A 16,807-nucleotide genomic window follows, 5' to 3' on the forward strand; every position below is an offset into this window, starting at 1 on the left:
TTATTTGTATGATGCCCATGTAAGCTGAGCGGAGTGGAGTACAGCAGCTCAGGACTGTACAGTACAGCTCTAGCCCACGGGCCTGCACTGTTACAGAACCACAGAGCAGCACCAGAGTGTGTCCCTAGGGAAGAAAGCATAGCCCTGGACATTTTTTAGAAAACAGAGATGCACTTTAACCATTGACCCCCTCCTTGTAATGCTTTTACTGAGGATTCAGACCTCGGAGGCAAATACTAAAACCACAACAACAACAAAAAAAAATCTGTCTTGTTCTGCAAGCTGCAATGCACATGATACATCTTCACAGGTTATGTCATGAAGCGCTAGCATGGCACATTAAGACTGCAGTTATAACAGTTCAAGTTAAGTTCACATGTGTGCAGTATTTCAATGCTGATCCACTCACCTCTCTGCTTCTATAGGTGGTGGGAGGCAAGATGACAGAATCTGGTAGACTTTGTGCTTTTATCACTAAAGTGAGGAAAGGAAGTCTAGCAGACACTGTTGGACACCTCAGACCAGGTATTAAAACACACACACACAAACTTTTATATAGATTAAATGAGTGGATTTGTAGTATTAAATATGCTCTAGAGGTGCATCATGATTTGTACTTCAGGCTAACATACCTCTGGTGTTGTTGCAGGTGACCAGGTGCTGGAGTGGAACGGGAAGCTTTTACAAGGAGCCACATTTAAAGAAGTTTACAATATCATTCTAGAATCTAAGCCTGAGCCGCAGGTGGAGCTGGTGGTCTCACGGCCTATAGGGTGAGAGTCCCCAGTCACCCTCACACACACACACTACACACTTTACAAGACGGTTGGGGTGGGATGTTATTGAGCAGTAACTGAGGTGTTAAGGCACAAGGAGAATTTCTTTAGAGAATTATATTTGTGTTACGGTCTGCCTCTACCCGCCTCTGACCAAGTGAATCTTGTGACCTTGAAAACAAATAATCAAGTGGAGATGATAATTTATTAATAGAATTAAATGCTATTCTTCTGCCAAGCAGCTACGGCGAGGGCGACGTATACAGATCGAAATGGTCATTTTTTAAAAAGGGCTTTTGTAACTAATTAATTAAACAGTTATGCAGTCAAATGTGTGGCTTTTTCAGGAATTTCAAAAGAGTTTCAGATGTGATTCAGTCAATCATTTTTTTAATTTAAGAACAATGTGCATGTCCCAAACTAAAACCAGCTAAAACAGGATTTATGCATCAGATTGTGACTACATCGCTTCTATAGATATTTCTTTCTCAACAGCGTTGACAGTTCTTACGTCTGCAGGCTCATTCATGCCACGTCACTGCCTGCATTACTCATAATAGCTCTGAATGGAATCCTCTATAATATGGAGACTTGAATTAGGAAATCCAAGAGGGAATATAGCTTGTGTTCTCACAGAATGTGTTTGTGAAGGAGCGGCACCGACTTGTTTATTCAACATCTGTTCCTGGCTCCCTCCGGCTCCTGCTCAGGCTCAGGCTCTGTCAGCTCGGGCCTCGTGTGCGACTGAACAGCAAGCGCCCGGCAAAATGAAAGCCTGCCGCCTCTCCGCCAATTGTTTTTTTCGAAAGGGTTAATTGTGGGTAAAAGCAGCGGCACGTTTGCTTTGTCAATTCCTATATCTGACCTGCTTTGTGCTGCTGAAGGAGCTGTGGGTGAATGAAGACTAATGTGGTGCTTACGGTCATTAAAGCACAGTGCAGTCAGCATTAGCTCAAATTGATCCTTTCCATCCGCTCTTTCTCTCCTCTCTCACACACTCACGCTCTTTTTTTTTTTTTTTTTTTGGGTTTTCAGAGATATTCCAAGGATACCAGACAGCACACATGCACAACTGGAATCAAGTGAGTCTTGTCAGGATCTTAAGCCTATTTCATTATCCCATTAATCAGCGTAGAAACATAGAACAAGAAAATGTCTACGAGATTTGCGCCTGTCTCTCTGTGTTTCTGTCTTTCTCAGGGCATGTTCTCTTGCCCTCGTTGTGTCTCTCTTTTTGTCTATGTCTCTCTGTCTTCCTCCCTACCACCCCCCCCCTCTCATTTCATCTCTTCATGTTACAAAAACCAACATCACTGCTAAATAATCTGACTGTGTCGTCTGTGCCCTGTCAGGTTCGAGTTCTTTTGAGTCTCAGAAGATGGATCGCCCGTCCATCTCCGTCACGTCCCCCATGAGTCCCAGCATGCTGAGGGACGCCCCCCAGTACCTGTCAGGACAGCTCTCAGTGAGTGACCTCAGCATGACTTCCAGACTACATGTGAAATCCTCTGGAGTGTTGGATTGTTATGGCCACTGTTGAAAACTTATGAATAAGATGCACTGTGGGTTATTAAGACTGTATTTCGGAATATACTCTTCATATTGTGAATTTATTATGCAACTCAGACTATAACTTAAATCCTGGTTCATACCATTGTAGCACAGCTACTCGTCACTCTGCCTGTTGAGCTGGCTCTTTACCATCCCTGCACAGGCTTGTAGATCACGTTACTGTGTGTGTTGTCCATAATCTAGTATAAAAACCCTCCTGGGGTAAATGGGTAAAGGGCTCCATTAAAGTAAGGGATAAATCAACCCTCAAGTCTAGGATCCACAGGGGAAGTAGCTTTAGCATCTGGGTATCACCTCCAGGACAGGTTTTCCTCACAGGATTGATACTAGGTATGAGGAATAGTTGGGTTTGACTGACATTGAGTTTGAAGGCACTTCATGATCTTAAAGTTTGATCATGTGCAAATGTTTTTAGCTTTTGCCGATGTGCTATATCAGAAAAATGGTACATTCCAAAAGCTGCGGTGTAATTTGACTCGCATTGATACCTCTAACACTGTGTCAGCCAATTGATAGTAAGCACTAAATTCTGCAGACCCCAAATCTAGCCCAGATGCTACTTGTGTTTTCTTCTTGAAGTGACTGACCTTGAAATGCAAGAACAACTGAAACAGTTCAGTTCATTGAATAAACCCCCTCAGACCTGCAGTGCCTGATGAGGAATATTCTACACAGTAAAGAACTGCCAGTATGATATTTTTGGAGCAGTCTTTGTACTATGTGTTTTGGGATAACCAGGGTTTAACATCGCTGGGATGCAAGCTTTGAAGTGGAGGAGAAAAGGTCCAGAAAGAGAGACACATCCTGTGCAGAACAGCGCAGAGGAGATCAGGGACAAGTAATTATAAAGCAGAGAAACAAAGATAGAAGTGAGAGAGGAGAAAGTGAAATATGAATGAGCCCACTGGCGTAAATCTCCCTCCTGAAAGTACAAACTTCTGTCGTGTTTAGAGTGTACTGTGAGTCTTTGTTGTTGTTTTGTGGGGTTTTGGTTTTTATTGCATTTTCTTTTCTTTCTTTCTTTTCTTTTTTTTGTTTGTTTTTTACTATTTAATTTTGATTATCCAGAGCCAAAGCCTTAGTAGAAGAACAACGCCTTTTGCCCCTAGGGTCCAGGTAATGGGCCCTGTCTGAAGGGCACAATCTCTATTTGGTCTTTGCTCATTGACTGTTGACTGGCCTTTTTTCTGTTTCCATACTTTGGAAAATGCATTCCCGGGAAATGGCAGCTTCAAGTTTCCCTTTTCAGTGCAGTGCATTGTGTCATTTTCTTCAGTTTGATTTCTTGATATCTCTGTTATGACGGAGTTATTAGTACTCATTTTAACCCATTCACATCATTCTTCCTAGGCAGTGCATGCTCAACTAATCTGAACACATTTTAAGAGGCACTCTTCCATTGCCTGATTTGACACCTGTAATTGACCCTTCCTTGTGTCTAACATTTTGGATCGCTGGCAATGCAGAAGGGTGTCTCCCTGAGCTTTTTAGGACAAAGGACTTGGGTTATTTTCTGCTTCAGTGTGACATGAACCCAGGCCTTGTTAACTCGAACCCTACACACATCTACGGGAACTCCATGTGCGAGTTGAAGTGATGTTAATTAGCAGCTTATGTTTGATGGGTCTGCAGTTTCATGTTGCAGTGAAAAGATACCAAGTCACCGTCTTGTGTTGGAAACCAAACCGCATTTTCCCTTCCAGATCAGAGTTAACGTACAAGCAAATTGTACCTCCCAAATAACGAACTTCAAAGCCGGCAAAGCTCTGAAGGTTTTGCTTTGTTCCGAGGGTCTCTTTTAATCTGTCATCTTTAATATCAGTCTGTCTTTTTTGTGGTTGTTGTTTTATGACGCAGTAGAATCACTTTGTGTGACTCTGTATTCTTGACTCAGTTAGCTTGAAGGTTAATGCTCCTGCTTGTAATTTGGGATATTTATCTCGTTGGCACTGTTACAGCATGTTGTTTTGCTTAAGAGTGCCCTCAACAAACTTTATATGGATCTGATGTGAGAATATTGTTATTATGCAAGATTGATTACGCAGCTGTCTTCAAGGATATGCACTGTGGGTTTTCAAATTTAGAGGCGTCTAAACACCTGATACAGAGTTAGAATGGAGGTACATAAGTACGTTTTTTATGCGTCTGAGCGCGTCTGTGTGTGTGCTCATATGTGTACACTTAATAATTACTAGATGTACACATTGTAAAGCCGCCTTTTTGTATATTTGACTATATTATTTACAGTCATTATGTTTCTAAGGTGAATCTTTCCTGAGAATTCTCGCCAATTCACAGACAGTACAATATCTCCACTTTTTGCAGTATCTGGTATTTTGGTGGGCTACAAGTTTAGAAGTTATTTGGTACAATTTGTTTTCCCATAAGCCCTCTGCTGTCTGTTTTTGCCCATATGAAATCTACTGACTTGTCTTGAATGCTCTCTCTTGCGTTGCTGCATGTATAGCTGGTAGTTTTAAATGGTGCAGACCCTTTCCATAATCATGTTTTTAAAGAAGTATGGACCAAAGCTTAGAAGTTTAATTTCTCATTTCATCTACTTTATTTAAGGCCTCAGTTGGAGTTTTTTCTTCTTCTAAGTGTCTTCTTTTGAAGTCCATACTTCCCTTTCAGTGTGAACTGTCTTCGATTCCTCTCGCAACAGCATGATTGATTTCTCCTTGTAAATGCCCTCTGAATATTTAAGGGAACATTATTTGAGACAACATCATCACTGGTAGACGGTATCATTTCAACGGAGCACACTGTTGATTTTAGAGCGTGCTACCTTTAGCATTTCGCTTCAAGTCACTTCAGTCGAAGTGACATTCAGGCCGATTACTTTGTTCATCCCTGCAGAGGAAATGATGAACATAAACACATAGATTTAAAACAATCAACAGAGAAGAAAGAAACAAAGTGATTACATATATGTACATAATTAGCATAGCATCACGCACAGAACTACAAAAATGACCACTTAAGCTGTGATAAATTGCTCCACCAAGCATGTGACCTGACATCATCTTAGCAGGTAGACATCTTTGTCCTTTCCCCTGAAGGGTAAATACAGGAGAAGACCCTGTGCTGTGGTCAAAAACAGGGACAGCTGAAATGAGATATGTCTCAAGAAGAGGCACATGTTATAACTTAGTTTCTAATTTGATGAAGTAGTCTTCTCCTGCATCAGCCCCTCCATGTGTTTTTACTCCTCTCGGTCCTAACCAGTCTCTCAGAAGGCTGTCTCTGCTCTGCCCCCGCAGGTCAAACTTTGGTATGACAAAGTGGGCCATCAGCTAATCGTCACCATCCTGGGCGCCAAAGACCTGCCACCCAGGGAAGACGGCCGGCCCAGGAACCCTTACGTCAAAATCTACTTCCTCCCTGATAGAAGGTAAGAGTAGAGACAGTTACCATTAACACCGTTGCCGTGTGCTTCATGTCATTTCACTCCATTCAGGAAGACATGCAACATTAGTGGGCTGAACAGAATTACTATATGTTTTAGTAAAATGGATTCTATCTTTGTGTGGATTTTTTGGAACATGGATGTGATGCTGTAAGATATGTTTGAAGGGTTTTTAGTCATTATCTTCAGGAAAGGCTTTATGGATATGTGTGTAATTACTTTGTTTGGTGCAGTTTCGCATCTTGTGAAGCATTTCTTCCTCATGCACTGATGAAGAATGCAGGAAGTGGACGTTTTCAGGGAAATAGCACAGTGATGCCATCTCATTGTCATCAACAGCATGCCACGGTGACGTGCTCTGTGCTGTGTCGTGTTATTGATCTGTTGTATTCGTGGCTCTTCCCTATCATGGTTGTAAATAAAAACAGTTTGAATTATTGTTCCTCCAGCGACAAAAGCAAGAGGAGAACAAAAACGGTAAAGAAATCCTTAGAGCCAAAATGGAACCAGACCTTTATGTATTCGCCGGTGCACCGGCGGGAGTTTCGGGAGCGAATGCTGGAGATCACATTGTGGGACCAAGCCAGGGTGAGAGAGGAGGAAAGCGAATTCCTGGGAGAGGTAAGAAAACCAAACCCCACCCATCAGGGACACTCACTCACACTATCTCAGCTAATCCTCTTGAATGGGGTCAAGCCTTTAACAACACTCTTGGCTCTTGGATATGGAGCTTTGATGTTTTTTATTTACTGTGTAGAACTGTCATAATAAATGAACACACCTTGATCAGAGGGAAGCTCACTGTATGAGCTTCATGAGTATTGTGGCACGAGTGTGCGTTGTGTGTTGCCATAATTCTATCTTTGAGAAAAACTGAGCTAGTTTTCACTAGAGTTAAAAGACATTACCGCGGCCTTTCTCCTCCCGCAGATCCTCATCGAGCTGGAGACAGCTCTCCTGGATGACGAGCCGCACTGGTACAAGCTACAAACCCACGATGTGTCCTCCATCCCGCTCCCACGTGCCTCCCCGAACGCACAGCGCAGGCAGCTCCATGGAGAGAGTCCAACACAGCGGCTGCAGAGTGCGTAACCCCTCGTTCACCAACACGTCACAAAACTCTTATTTATATCTTGAAATTTACAGTAAAGAAAGAGTGAGAGTGGCCACCCTGTAGGACGAAGTACATTCAGTGAGATATGAGGTATACAATATGCACACTATAAGAGCCAGTGCCATGATTTTCTTTCACATGGTGTTTGCGACTGTGGTAAGCCAGTAACATCTGTCCAGTCTATATCAATGAGCTGACGCCACTAAACGTGCACAAACCAAATGCTAATCACTAAGGGTACTAAATTAAATGAATAAAATCAGGCTCTACAGCTTTACCCACTGGTTTTCTTCTGCATGTCTTGTCTTTGTCATCCATGTGACATCAACCTTACTACTTCTGCTTTTACAGACAAAGGCTCATATTCATACAACTCAGGTAAAGGCCCCCTGCACTTGCAGGCAGTGCTGCTCTACGGAGCATCTGAGTGTTCTCCTCTCCTCTTCAACGATGCATCCTTGTGCCCTGATTCTCCACCCCTTTCTTCCATGAAGGGTGCATGTTTCTGCTGCCTTACAAGGATTTCAATGTGGGGAGCTGGTGTAAATTTTACACCACTCGTTTGAAATCCACCCAGGGAATCAGACACGTGCACGCTCCAGGGAAACAGGGATTTAGGACACAGTGGTCTCTCCCTCTCTGTGTATTCACCTGTGAACGATCACACAATCCCATCCTGCAACCCACATCCGTATCCTGCAAAACTGCACTCGATCCTCATCCTGAAGTGATTTTAGAAAAACCCAGGCTATCTCCCAGTCCTGGCAGACACAATATACTTAAACTTTGACCACTTGCTTTTCCTCTGTGATGTATATTGTTTATTATTTTGTCCATAACCAATATTTCCCCTTTTGAAAATGCACAAAATGCTTTTGGCAAACTTTGCAGCCCGTTCTGCTTTGCTTGTATTTGTGTGTCTTGAACGTGTGTTTCTGAAATGGTCATAGGATATGATAGATGGCTCTGTTGCTGGTGTGATACTTTGCTTATTATTCTTAATCTGCCATAGCCGTGGTGGTATATTTACTTCGAGAAAGTAAAAAAAAAAAGAGCCCTTTGATTATCTTCATGCATAAAACATTATTTTCTACCATAATTTCCTCTAACCAAACCCCCAAAACAGCTCGTTTTCTGGCCCTCCTCTCACCACTGTTACATTCTGGGACTATTTTTCTGGTTAAATGCTTTAGCCCACTGTACTGTAGTCTGTGTTACACAGGACTGCTTCACTCTGCTGCTTCTGGTAGACACTTAAGACTTGCTCGCCTCCCTCACCAGGATGATTTTCTGGGCGTTTGTGTTAGTGTGAGGTGAAAGAGCTGACAGCTGTAAAAAGTCTCCAGCCAACTGAGATGAGAGGTTGGGAGCGGCACTGCCAGAGTGCAGCACTTGTCATTTCTGATAAAGCACACGTGTCCAGTTGATTTAAGTTGACTGAACGGTGAGGGCGGTTTGGAGGAGGGGGGCCGTGCTGCAGGGAGGGGGGTCATACTTTAAAGAGAGGGTACAGGGAGGGCTGATAAGGCTACTGTGGAAGATGAAGAAAGAGCTGTAAAGCCATATCACTTCTCCCACCCCGAGCGTCACATGTAAATTGAATGATTGAATGTGTCATTTAAAAGTGTCACAGTTCAGATGAAGAGAGATCTACTGTTTATGTTGAAGTCGAGCAGCAAAATGCAGTGTTATTTGTTACGGCTGAGGCGTATTTTATCCAAAATGCTCTCTTGCGGGACTGTTTGTTGTGTTTGTGGGGTGCAACGTGAGTTAGAGCCTGACATCGCCCTCACTGGGTGCACATCTTCTTGGATTCAGTTAGAACTTCCAGTTTAACCAATAAAGATTACACTCAGGGAAGCATAATACAGAAACAGCGAGGGAATGAAAATGACTTCCCCTTCTTACCCCCATCTCTCTGTCTCCCCCTTTCTCTCCTCATTCAATCACACATCGTCTTCTCTCTCTTCTGTTTCTCTCTGTCTCTTCATCTTGAAGGATCCCAGAGGATAAGTGACAGTGAGATCTCAGACTATGATTGTGAAGATGGTGTCGGGGTAATAACAGGTAATATGTTAAGGTCATATTGACATGCTTATTAGTGCATGTGAATGAGTTGATTGGTAATAGAAGTGAATGAAATCTGGAAAACAAACAGCTAAGAGACCGTCTGGAGGTAGAGTAACAAATAGTTTCTAATGTCTGTGGGATGTGTCACCAGCCCACATTACCATTTTATGTTTATTTGCTTTGGCCTTGAACTTGGCTAACCTTCTACATGTCCCCATCTGTCAAATGCTCCCATGGCTCGAACAGCTTACAAATACTGTTATATATCATGTTAGCAGGGTAAAATGCTGCAGCCCACCAGCAGCAGCAGCAGCAGCAGCAGCACAGTGAGGCAGCACTGAGATTTTGTCTGCCTCTGCGCTGCTAGTTGCTGTTCTGTTGTACTCACTGAGGCTCCAGCAGCACGCCCACGCTGCACATCAGAAAAGGAGAAGCCGAGCTGTTACCAGCCAGAGAAAAAGACAAAGAGAACGAAGGAGAAGTACTTGAAATTTGCCCACATAAAATATCAACCTCGAAGAAAATGGTGTTGAAATAAGAAGCAAAGCCACTGAAAAAAACAGAGGCTCGTTTAGTTTGCTCATGCAAAAAGTAGTGTTGGCAAGCAGTGTGGTATGTTCGCCGCTCTCCTCTTTCAATAAGCACCATCCCTATTTTTCTTTTACTTGAAGACCACAGAAATCGTGCCGACCTTGATTGCAGGACAGCTGTTGGTAAATTGCAGGATGGAGGCAGCCGCCTGCACTGTTGGTTTAACATGTGGCAATGCTTCACATCCCTATAGGCAGACGCAGGCCACAGAGGAGAAGAAGAGAGGGGAAAGAATGTGAGACATTATGGGGGAAATGCACTGGACAGACAAGAATGTCTGTCAGACAGGCAGACAGAGAGGGGAAGCCTGGGCTTGCTGATGATACCGTAGCTGAGGGAAATCCTCCTGCAGCCTCTTTAACATTCTCATCAGCCCCTCACTGCCTCACCATGCCAGTCCCCTCCACTTCATTCACAGTGAAGGGAATACCCCTTCGCTCAGCTCTGGTCGCACCCTCCTCTTTACTCAGGCTCCACCACGTCTCCGTTTATCCTGCAGTCTTTGTATTAAACTGCTGACACCATTACTTTCAAATGGGGAAGAAAGGCATTTTTTTCAGTGCATTTTTATTTGACAGTCCAATAACTGCCAGGTGTCTAATTGTCTGGCACATACAGTGCAGCGGGCACTTTTAGTCAAGTGAGCACACAAGTAATTACTGCACAGGCTACGCTTATGTAATCTTTTAAGTATAATTCATGTTATTGGACTCTTTTGATACGACAGAATTTTACAAGTGAAAAGTCCCATTTTTTATCATTTGCACAGCACATTTATTCCTGCTTTGACAGTCCTGTGTCCTGTTCCCTACTTCTGCACCGATGCAGCCCACACCTCTCATTAAATCCTATTAATTGTCAGCAAAGGCTCAGTCCTATATGTGTGCTTAACAGACAGGCTGTATTCATGCGTGAGGCTGCATGTCAAGAGGAAGAATAGATTTCATTTGGCGGTGCATGGAAGTTGATTGCTCAGCTGCAGGGGGCTCTGTGTTGGAGCTGCTGTTGTGAAATCTAATAATGAAGCAAATGTATTGTTCACTTTGTTCTGTTTTTTTAGCTTTGGTTTCATTCAAATCTATGTAAGAATGGTAGAAGTGTATGTGACAATTCGAAATTTCAGAATTTGACTTGCGTCCACTCGCGATGAGGATCATTTAGTTTGAAATATTCTAATAGATTTATTCCAACTATTACGCACAGTGGCCTCCCATCATAAAGAAAATCTTTTCATATTAATATGTCAAACTTCCTCAAGTGAAGGTCTACATTTCTTTATCATTGCCTCCAATTTTTCCTACCTTTCCTTCTTTTGATTCAGGCTTTTCTTTAACTCATTTTAATGTGCTATACACTCTATTGAATATCAATCAACTTTAATAGTGCTAGGCATTGACCTTAACCACGGCTGCTAGCCATGTCTGATTATCGTTAATGAACTCTTTCAAGTTCAATGGACTAATCGGCCTTGCAGAGAAAATTCATTATAATGTTTCTGACTTTTTAAAGGCTATTTTCATGTTTAATGCACAATGTTAACACTGCAGAGGAATCGCACCTTTATTGAAATCTCGTCCTCCTTTTGGGAATATCGAGACTCAGCATAATGAGAATAGAAAATCTGTGACTGTGCAGATTGGCATTTAGCGTAAGTTGTGTAAAGTTTGGTCTGTTTCTTCTAAGTTATTACACGGTGGGGTTAAACTTGGTCTGCATCATTAGCAGTCATCATTTTTCATTTGCAAATGCTGCAGATTTAGCTATTTCAATCACTCAGAAATACAGGGAACCCAACGCCCTCTCCCTCTTAACCGTGCCCCTCCATCCCCCCCTTTCTTTGTTCGTTCTTGTCTCCACAGACTACCGGCCAAATGGCAGAGACTTCCAGAGCTCCACGTTGTCTGTCCCTGAGCAGGTGATGTCATCCAACCACTGCTCTCGGTCGGCTGACATTAACCGGGCGCGGTCGCGCTCTCCCAGCGTTCCCCCACCGTCCAGGTAACTACCCTTGATTTCTGGGTATACCTTGTGTGGGTTTTTTTTTTCTTTAAATATGAATCTATCGAACACCCTGTTTATATCTTTTATGAGCAAACACACATTGATGGAGGATGCCTTAATTTTCCTGGGTAATCTCTCTTTTAGTAACTTCGCTAAACAAATTGCATTTCAGGTTCCTTTGAAAAATGGGAATTTGAAATCAGTCACACATTTGGTTGTAGCACTAAGTGTTGCTGTCCTTGTACTGTCTTCCAAATGCCACATCAGCCCTGTGTAGGATGCTCTATGTCTGGTGGTTACTCTGCATGCCTCACCTACTGTAAACATAAGGCGATGTGCCCCCTGGCCAGTAGGGGGCAGTGTGTGACATGTAAACTATATGAGGGGTGATCCAGTCCGCTTCTGTCACACAGCAGAAGTCTGGACCCAGCCTTTGATCTTAGGCCTTCTCAGTACAGCTCCTCCACTAGAGTGGACCACCACAGTGTGTCAGAAGATAACTACTCACCTGACAGGTACACACACAGTCCAGCTTACACTTGTGTGTAGTAGATGCATGTACATACGCGGGCATGCATGAACAAATGCTGACAAGCACAAGTGGGGGCTGATGAGAAGATATGCAGGGAGGTGTTGATGCACGCATACACTTTATGCACGATACCGTCTGCCTTAATCTCTCTGGAAACTGATCACATGTGTGGGTGCTTTTATTCTTCGTATATACTCCTGATTTTGAAGAGCAACTTTCTCCATTCCTTGGAAGTAATTGATCAAAATATTTGAATCAGATACAGTGGTTTGGATTCCCCACACTCTGATACATGCTTCCTCTTAATTCCTCTGTCACGCATGCAAACAGTATTACTCTAAACCCCTAAAAGAGGAATGAAAACAAATGACGACATCAAACACTCACCGAAAAGTTTGATCTTTACGGATGAAAATATATACTATTCATCAGAAATATTGTGTCACACATTACGTTCCCACATGAGCACCAGACTTGGGTCAGACTGCACTGCTTAAGAGGAGTAGTTAACAGTCAGCTTATTCCATCTTGGATTCAGGCGGCTGGAATTATGTAGGAAACGTTTGGAGCCAGCGCTGTAAATGCTGCATCCAGTATACAGTATTTGCATGTGTCTCACTATCTTTATGGAGGAGGTGGTCAAGGGGAAGTGGTCAGTTATCCTTCATCAGCACTTATTTTCTCTGAGGGCTGGAAAACGTTGCTCCAAGAGTCCAATCATAGCCTTGGCACTGCCAGGCCGCGGCTACTTTCCCTCGTCCAATTAACTTTATTTGATATTTCTGAGGCTTGGCCTAAATCAGTGTCAGACGCAGAAAATGCACTTATCTAAATTGTCTGGGACAGTGCTCACTTGAGTGTATTTCCGCTGCTTTAATTAACAGCGTCCGGTTATTTATTGAAAACAGTTGAAAATGACACAGGGAATAAGTCATGGAGAAGTTGGAATTGTTCCAGGACGCTGACAATATTAAAAAATCTCCTCTGGAATTTGTGCAGCTTTTTGTGCGGCTGGTGTCATTTTCACTGTTTTCCTACTTTTTAAAATATTCTTGAAATTGTGTCAGTCAAAGAAGAAATCTTGTATTGTGCATGATTTAAAGTCGTTTAATCATCCTGTAGAAGTGACACCAAGCAGGTTCAGGTGTGTGGACTGTGATGTTCTGCTCTTTCCTCCGTGAATGCTGCTGGTGTACTCGGTGTAACACTTTCATCTGTCTGTGTGGTGAAGCTGAGGAAGACATCTCCTCACCATCCGATTCCTCAGCCTCTCTTATCTTCCTTGCCTGTTTTTCCTCTTTGAAACTGTTACATCAACCTTTCCTATGAACCTTCTCAGTCTCTTTATATCCTATTTCTTTGAGAAATCTCTCGATCTCTCTCCCTCTCTTTCCTCACCTCTCCATCTGTCTGCTACAATTCTGTCTTTCTCCGATCCTTTCTCTCCTCCTCCGCTTCTTCCTCGGCGCCATCTCAGATCCATCTCTGTCTTCTCTCCTCCCTCCATGTGGTTGCAGCCATTTTCTCACCCTACCTCGAACCAGACATACTCAGCCTATTGATGATCCTCAAAAGGAACCCAGGTAGACTTTTCACCTGAGCATGCATGAAGCCTCATCTCTGTACCTCCACTTTCCAACCCAACACCCCCTCAACTCCATCCCACATCCCCTCTCCTTCCTGGAGGAAATCTTTCATTCGGGTGCTGAACACATGGCACTGACACGAGGGCATGTTTTCTATGCACTGTAAGAACCTCAAAGTAGTTGTTGACGCCAAGTCCACTAAGTCAACATCACACAACATGGCCTTCAGATGCACTGAAGAGGCTGCTTCATATTACCCGGCCACTGTCAGTGCCATCGGTGTTGTGTTGTGTTAAAGTATATATTTCTTCTGGAAAAGAACAAATATATGCGTAATATGCGTGACAGTTCATTTCTACACTTTAACGAGAAAATGAGTGACTCTGTGCACTTCATCCATCCAGTATCAGCATTGCTTATTCTCTCTTTTCATCATCTCAGTCATCGTCACACAAGCATTCCTCTCCAAAAATTGACCATGGGATTCCGAGATGAGCATCCTGTCCAACAAAAGAGCGACTATAGCAATACTGACGATGGATAAGTGGTCTATGGTTGTGAAGTTTTGTCCAGCAGAGGTGGTTTCTCCTGCATACATGTTGGTACATCCAGTGTGCGGTTCAGTGTATTAGCCTTCAGTTTCTATGTCGTCACTGTGGATCTATGGGACAATCAAAGTGTGTGCTCAGACTGAGAACAGACAGAGGAAGTCTGTACTTGAAATCCAAAAGGTGTACCTCTTGTCTCCGTTTCCAGGTTCCTTTTTTATGTAACTTCCTCTTCTGCTGGGAAAAGAAATAAATGCTGACCAGTTGTGATATTTTTTCGCCAGCCGCAACCATCGCGTGTACCCGATCTGCCGAGAGGAAGCAGTCAGGTTACTGCGTTCCACTAGGATGGCCCGCGCCTATTCTGAGGGCGCCTACTCCTCCGACTTTGACTACGAGAGGTATTGACATGCACTGCCGCTGCATCTGTGCATCCGCCATCTTGTGGTCTCTTCAAGTTGTCTCTCGTCCATTTTTAATTTATCCGTGGTCGTACGTGTGATGACCGAAAATGATATCCTGTCTGATATCGGTTTTTGTTGAAGAGTCATCACAGCTCTGAGGTTGTTGATGTAGAATGACAATACACAACTGCCTCTGTATGTCGAGGCTCAGAGCTCTGTGTGTTGCTGATGTCGGCTGTATGTATCTGGTTGTTGAGTAAGCTCTTGGCCAGCACCTGACTGTTTCTACGTTGATGTCCTTGTTTATGTACCCATGTACATTATACCAACAGCAGTATGTGTGTGATTTTTAGTGTTGTCTTTTTTACATGCTATTGGCAGCTGCTTATGGCTCACTTATACAATAGCATCTCTGATGCATTGCTCTGGGCTGCACAGTAGCTTTGTAAAATCTGTGTTTGGCCTTTGGCTTTTTGTGTCTGGCCAGAATGAGCTGCTGGGCCGTTCCAAGCACGCATAGAAAGGCCTGCTGACACCCATCCATCCCCAGGACCCACGCCAGCGTTCTGGTGCACCAATAAAAAGAAAGAACTCACATCGCCCCCCCCGCCCACCAGTGAAACGCTGTAAATGACTCCACTTTTCTCTGTCTTCAATCTTCCGCTTGCTGCCATCTGGCTTTCAGTCAGGAATAACGTGATGTTTGTGCCATTTCTCTCCACTCCAGGAGGAAAAAAAGTGATGAGTCCTCAGAACGCAGCCTGAGAGCCTGACTGACTTTATTAAAGTGTCACAAAGTTTCCCTGAGGCCCAGCTTGGCTCGACTTAAGGCTCAGCCTATAGCCTAGATAGCCATTAACGAGAGCTCTCCATCTTCGCTTCTCTCCTTTTCTTTTCATCTAAACCAACAGAGAGAGGAAAGTAGCTTGTATTTCAGTGTTATCCACAAAGGAACAGAGTAGATTTCCCTCCTCTCTGCACACAGATGCAGATTGTTTCTGTCTGCACCCAGGACAGAGTAAAAAACAACAGAGAAAGCTGAAAAGAAATGAGGGCAGAATCAAGCCACAAAAGGCATGTGGAAGAGGAAAAGAAGACAGATAAGCAAAGGAGAGCATTAGTAGAGTTTGAGCCTTTTGGCGAGTGTCTTAGTTTAGTTTTTAGTTTGTCATGGTTCTGTTGTTTAAGTGCTTTACCCCAGAGTGTACCTTGAAAGGGACAAAGGTTGCTTTTTCAAGCACAGAAAACTAATATTTCAGACTTGGTTGGACCCCAGTGAAAATACAGTGAGCAGTGCTATTCCAAAGTGCAGTGTGTGTATGTCATGGCTATATCCATCAAATTACACCTAATGCGAAGTTTGATTTGTAACAGACGTAACCTTCACATTACCCATAAATCCTTGGCTGCAACAAGCTCACCATGGGAATCCACTAATGATTATGTTGACCATCACTGTAAATGACTGGAGATAAAGAACGTTAAAGGCTGCTCGTCACTAAACGATGAGCCTTTGTTTTGCTGTCGGAGGTAAAAAGAACATCTCCTCTCCTGGACAATTTTTCATACTGCAAAAGGCTGCAGACACTACAAGACATGACAAGATTGATTTATTCATTGACAAGTGAAAGTTTTTCGTCCACACACTCAAAGGTTTTCAACAAAGTCATGATTTCAAATAACTTAAAGAAGTCTTTTGGTGTCTGTTGGACTTATTAGAAGCAGTTCCCACCGACTTGTACTGTGCAGACACCAACATGCCCTCTGCACATTAGAATAAAAATGTTACAATGGTTTAATTAAGTATTGGTTGCTTTAGTCAACATAATGGGCTTAAGATTTACAGATTTTAACTGTGAAGGACTTAAGAGTTTCCAAACAGTGTGCATGCTTTCAAACTCTTTACTTGTGACAACGTGTGTCCAAAGGCTAAATTAAATATTTCACTTTTTTGATATGTGCAATGTGATGCAGTTTTATAAAAATACTTTTGTTTTCTTTTCTCTGTTCAAAGTTAAACAGTATCCTCTACACTATCAATGATTTTCCTGGTTGAGAAACTGCTTTTTTTTCTGCAGCTCTTCAGATCAAGATGTGCCTTCATCCTCACTGTGCCAAAAATACTCATGATGGCTGGGCATTTTTCAGGAAATAACACATAGAACAAGCCAACTGCACTGTAGAGATACACTTCACTTCCCCCT

General features: G+C 43.1%; 1 protein-coding gene across 27 annotated transcripts in view; it reads left to right on the top strand.

Moving 5' to 3' along the window:
- The window catches only part of rims2a (regulating synaptic membrane exocytosis 2a), a 135,088-nt gene that overhangs the window by 79,718 nt on the left and 38,563 nt on the right, over positions 1-16,807 (top strand). For 8 of the 27 annotated variants that reach the window (XM_076736974.1, XM_076736981.1, XM_076736969.1 and 5 more), the window contains 10 exons: positions 426-525; positions 650-773; positions 1,812-1,858; positions 2,129-2,241; positions 5,612-5,742; positions 6,207-6,378; positions 6,688-6,841; positions 8,870-8,938; positions 11,392-11,530; positions 11,947-12,048. In XM_076736974.1, coding sequence (XP_076593089.1) covers positions 426-525; positions 650-773; positions 1,812-1,858; positions 2,129-2,241; positions 5,612-5,742; positions 6,207-6,378; positions 6,688-6,841; positions 8,870-8,938; positions 11,392-11,530; positions 11,947-12,048 — 1,151 coding nt within the window. Of the gene's footprint in view, positions 1-425; positions 526-649; positions 774-1,811; positions 1,859-2,128; positions 2,242-3,416; positions 3,465-5,611; positions 5,743-6,185; positions 6,379-6,687; positions 6,842-7,222; positions 7,250-8,869; positions 8,939-11,391; positions 11,531-11,946; positions 12,049-13,582; positions 13,649-14,483; positions 14,601-16,807 lie in introns of all 27 variants that reach the window. The other 19 variants (XM_076736967.1, XM_076736963.1, XM_076736973.1 and 16 more) reach the window with 9 other exon arrangements.

This window comes from Chaetodon auriga, chromosome 8 (genome assembly GCF_051107435.1).
Source record: "Chaetodon auriga isolate fChaAug3 chromosome 8, fChaAug3.hap1, whole genome shotgun sequence".
NCBI lineage: Eukaryota > Metazoa > Chordata > Actinopteri > Chaetodontiformes > Chaetodontidae > Chaetodon > Chaetodon auriga.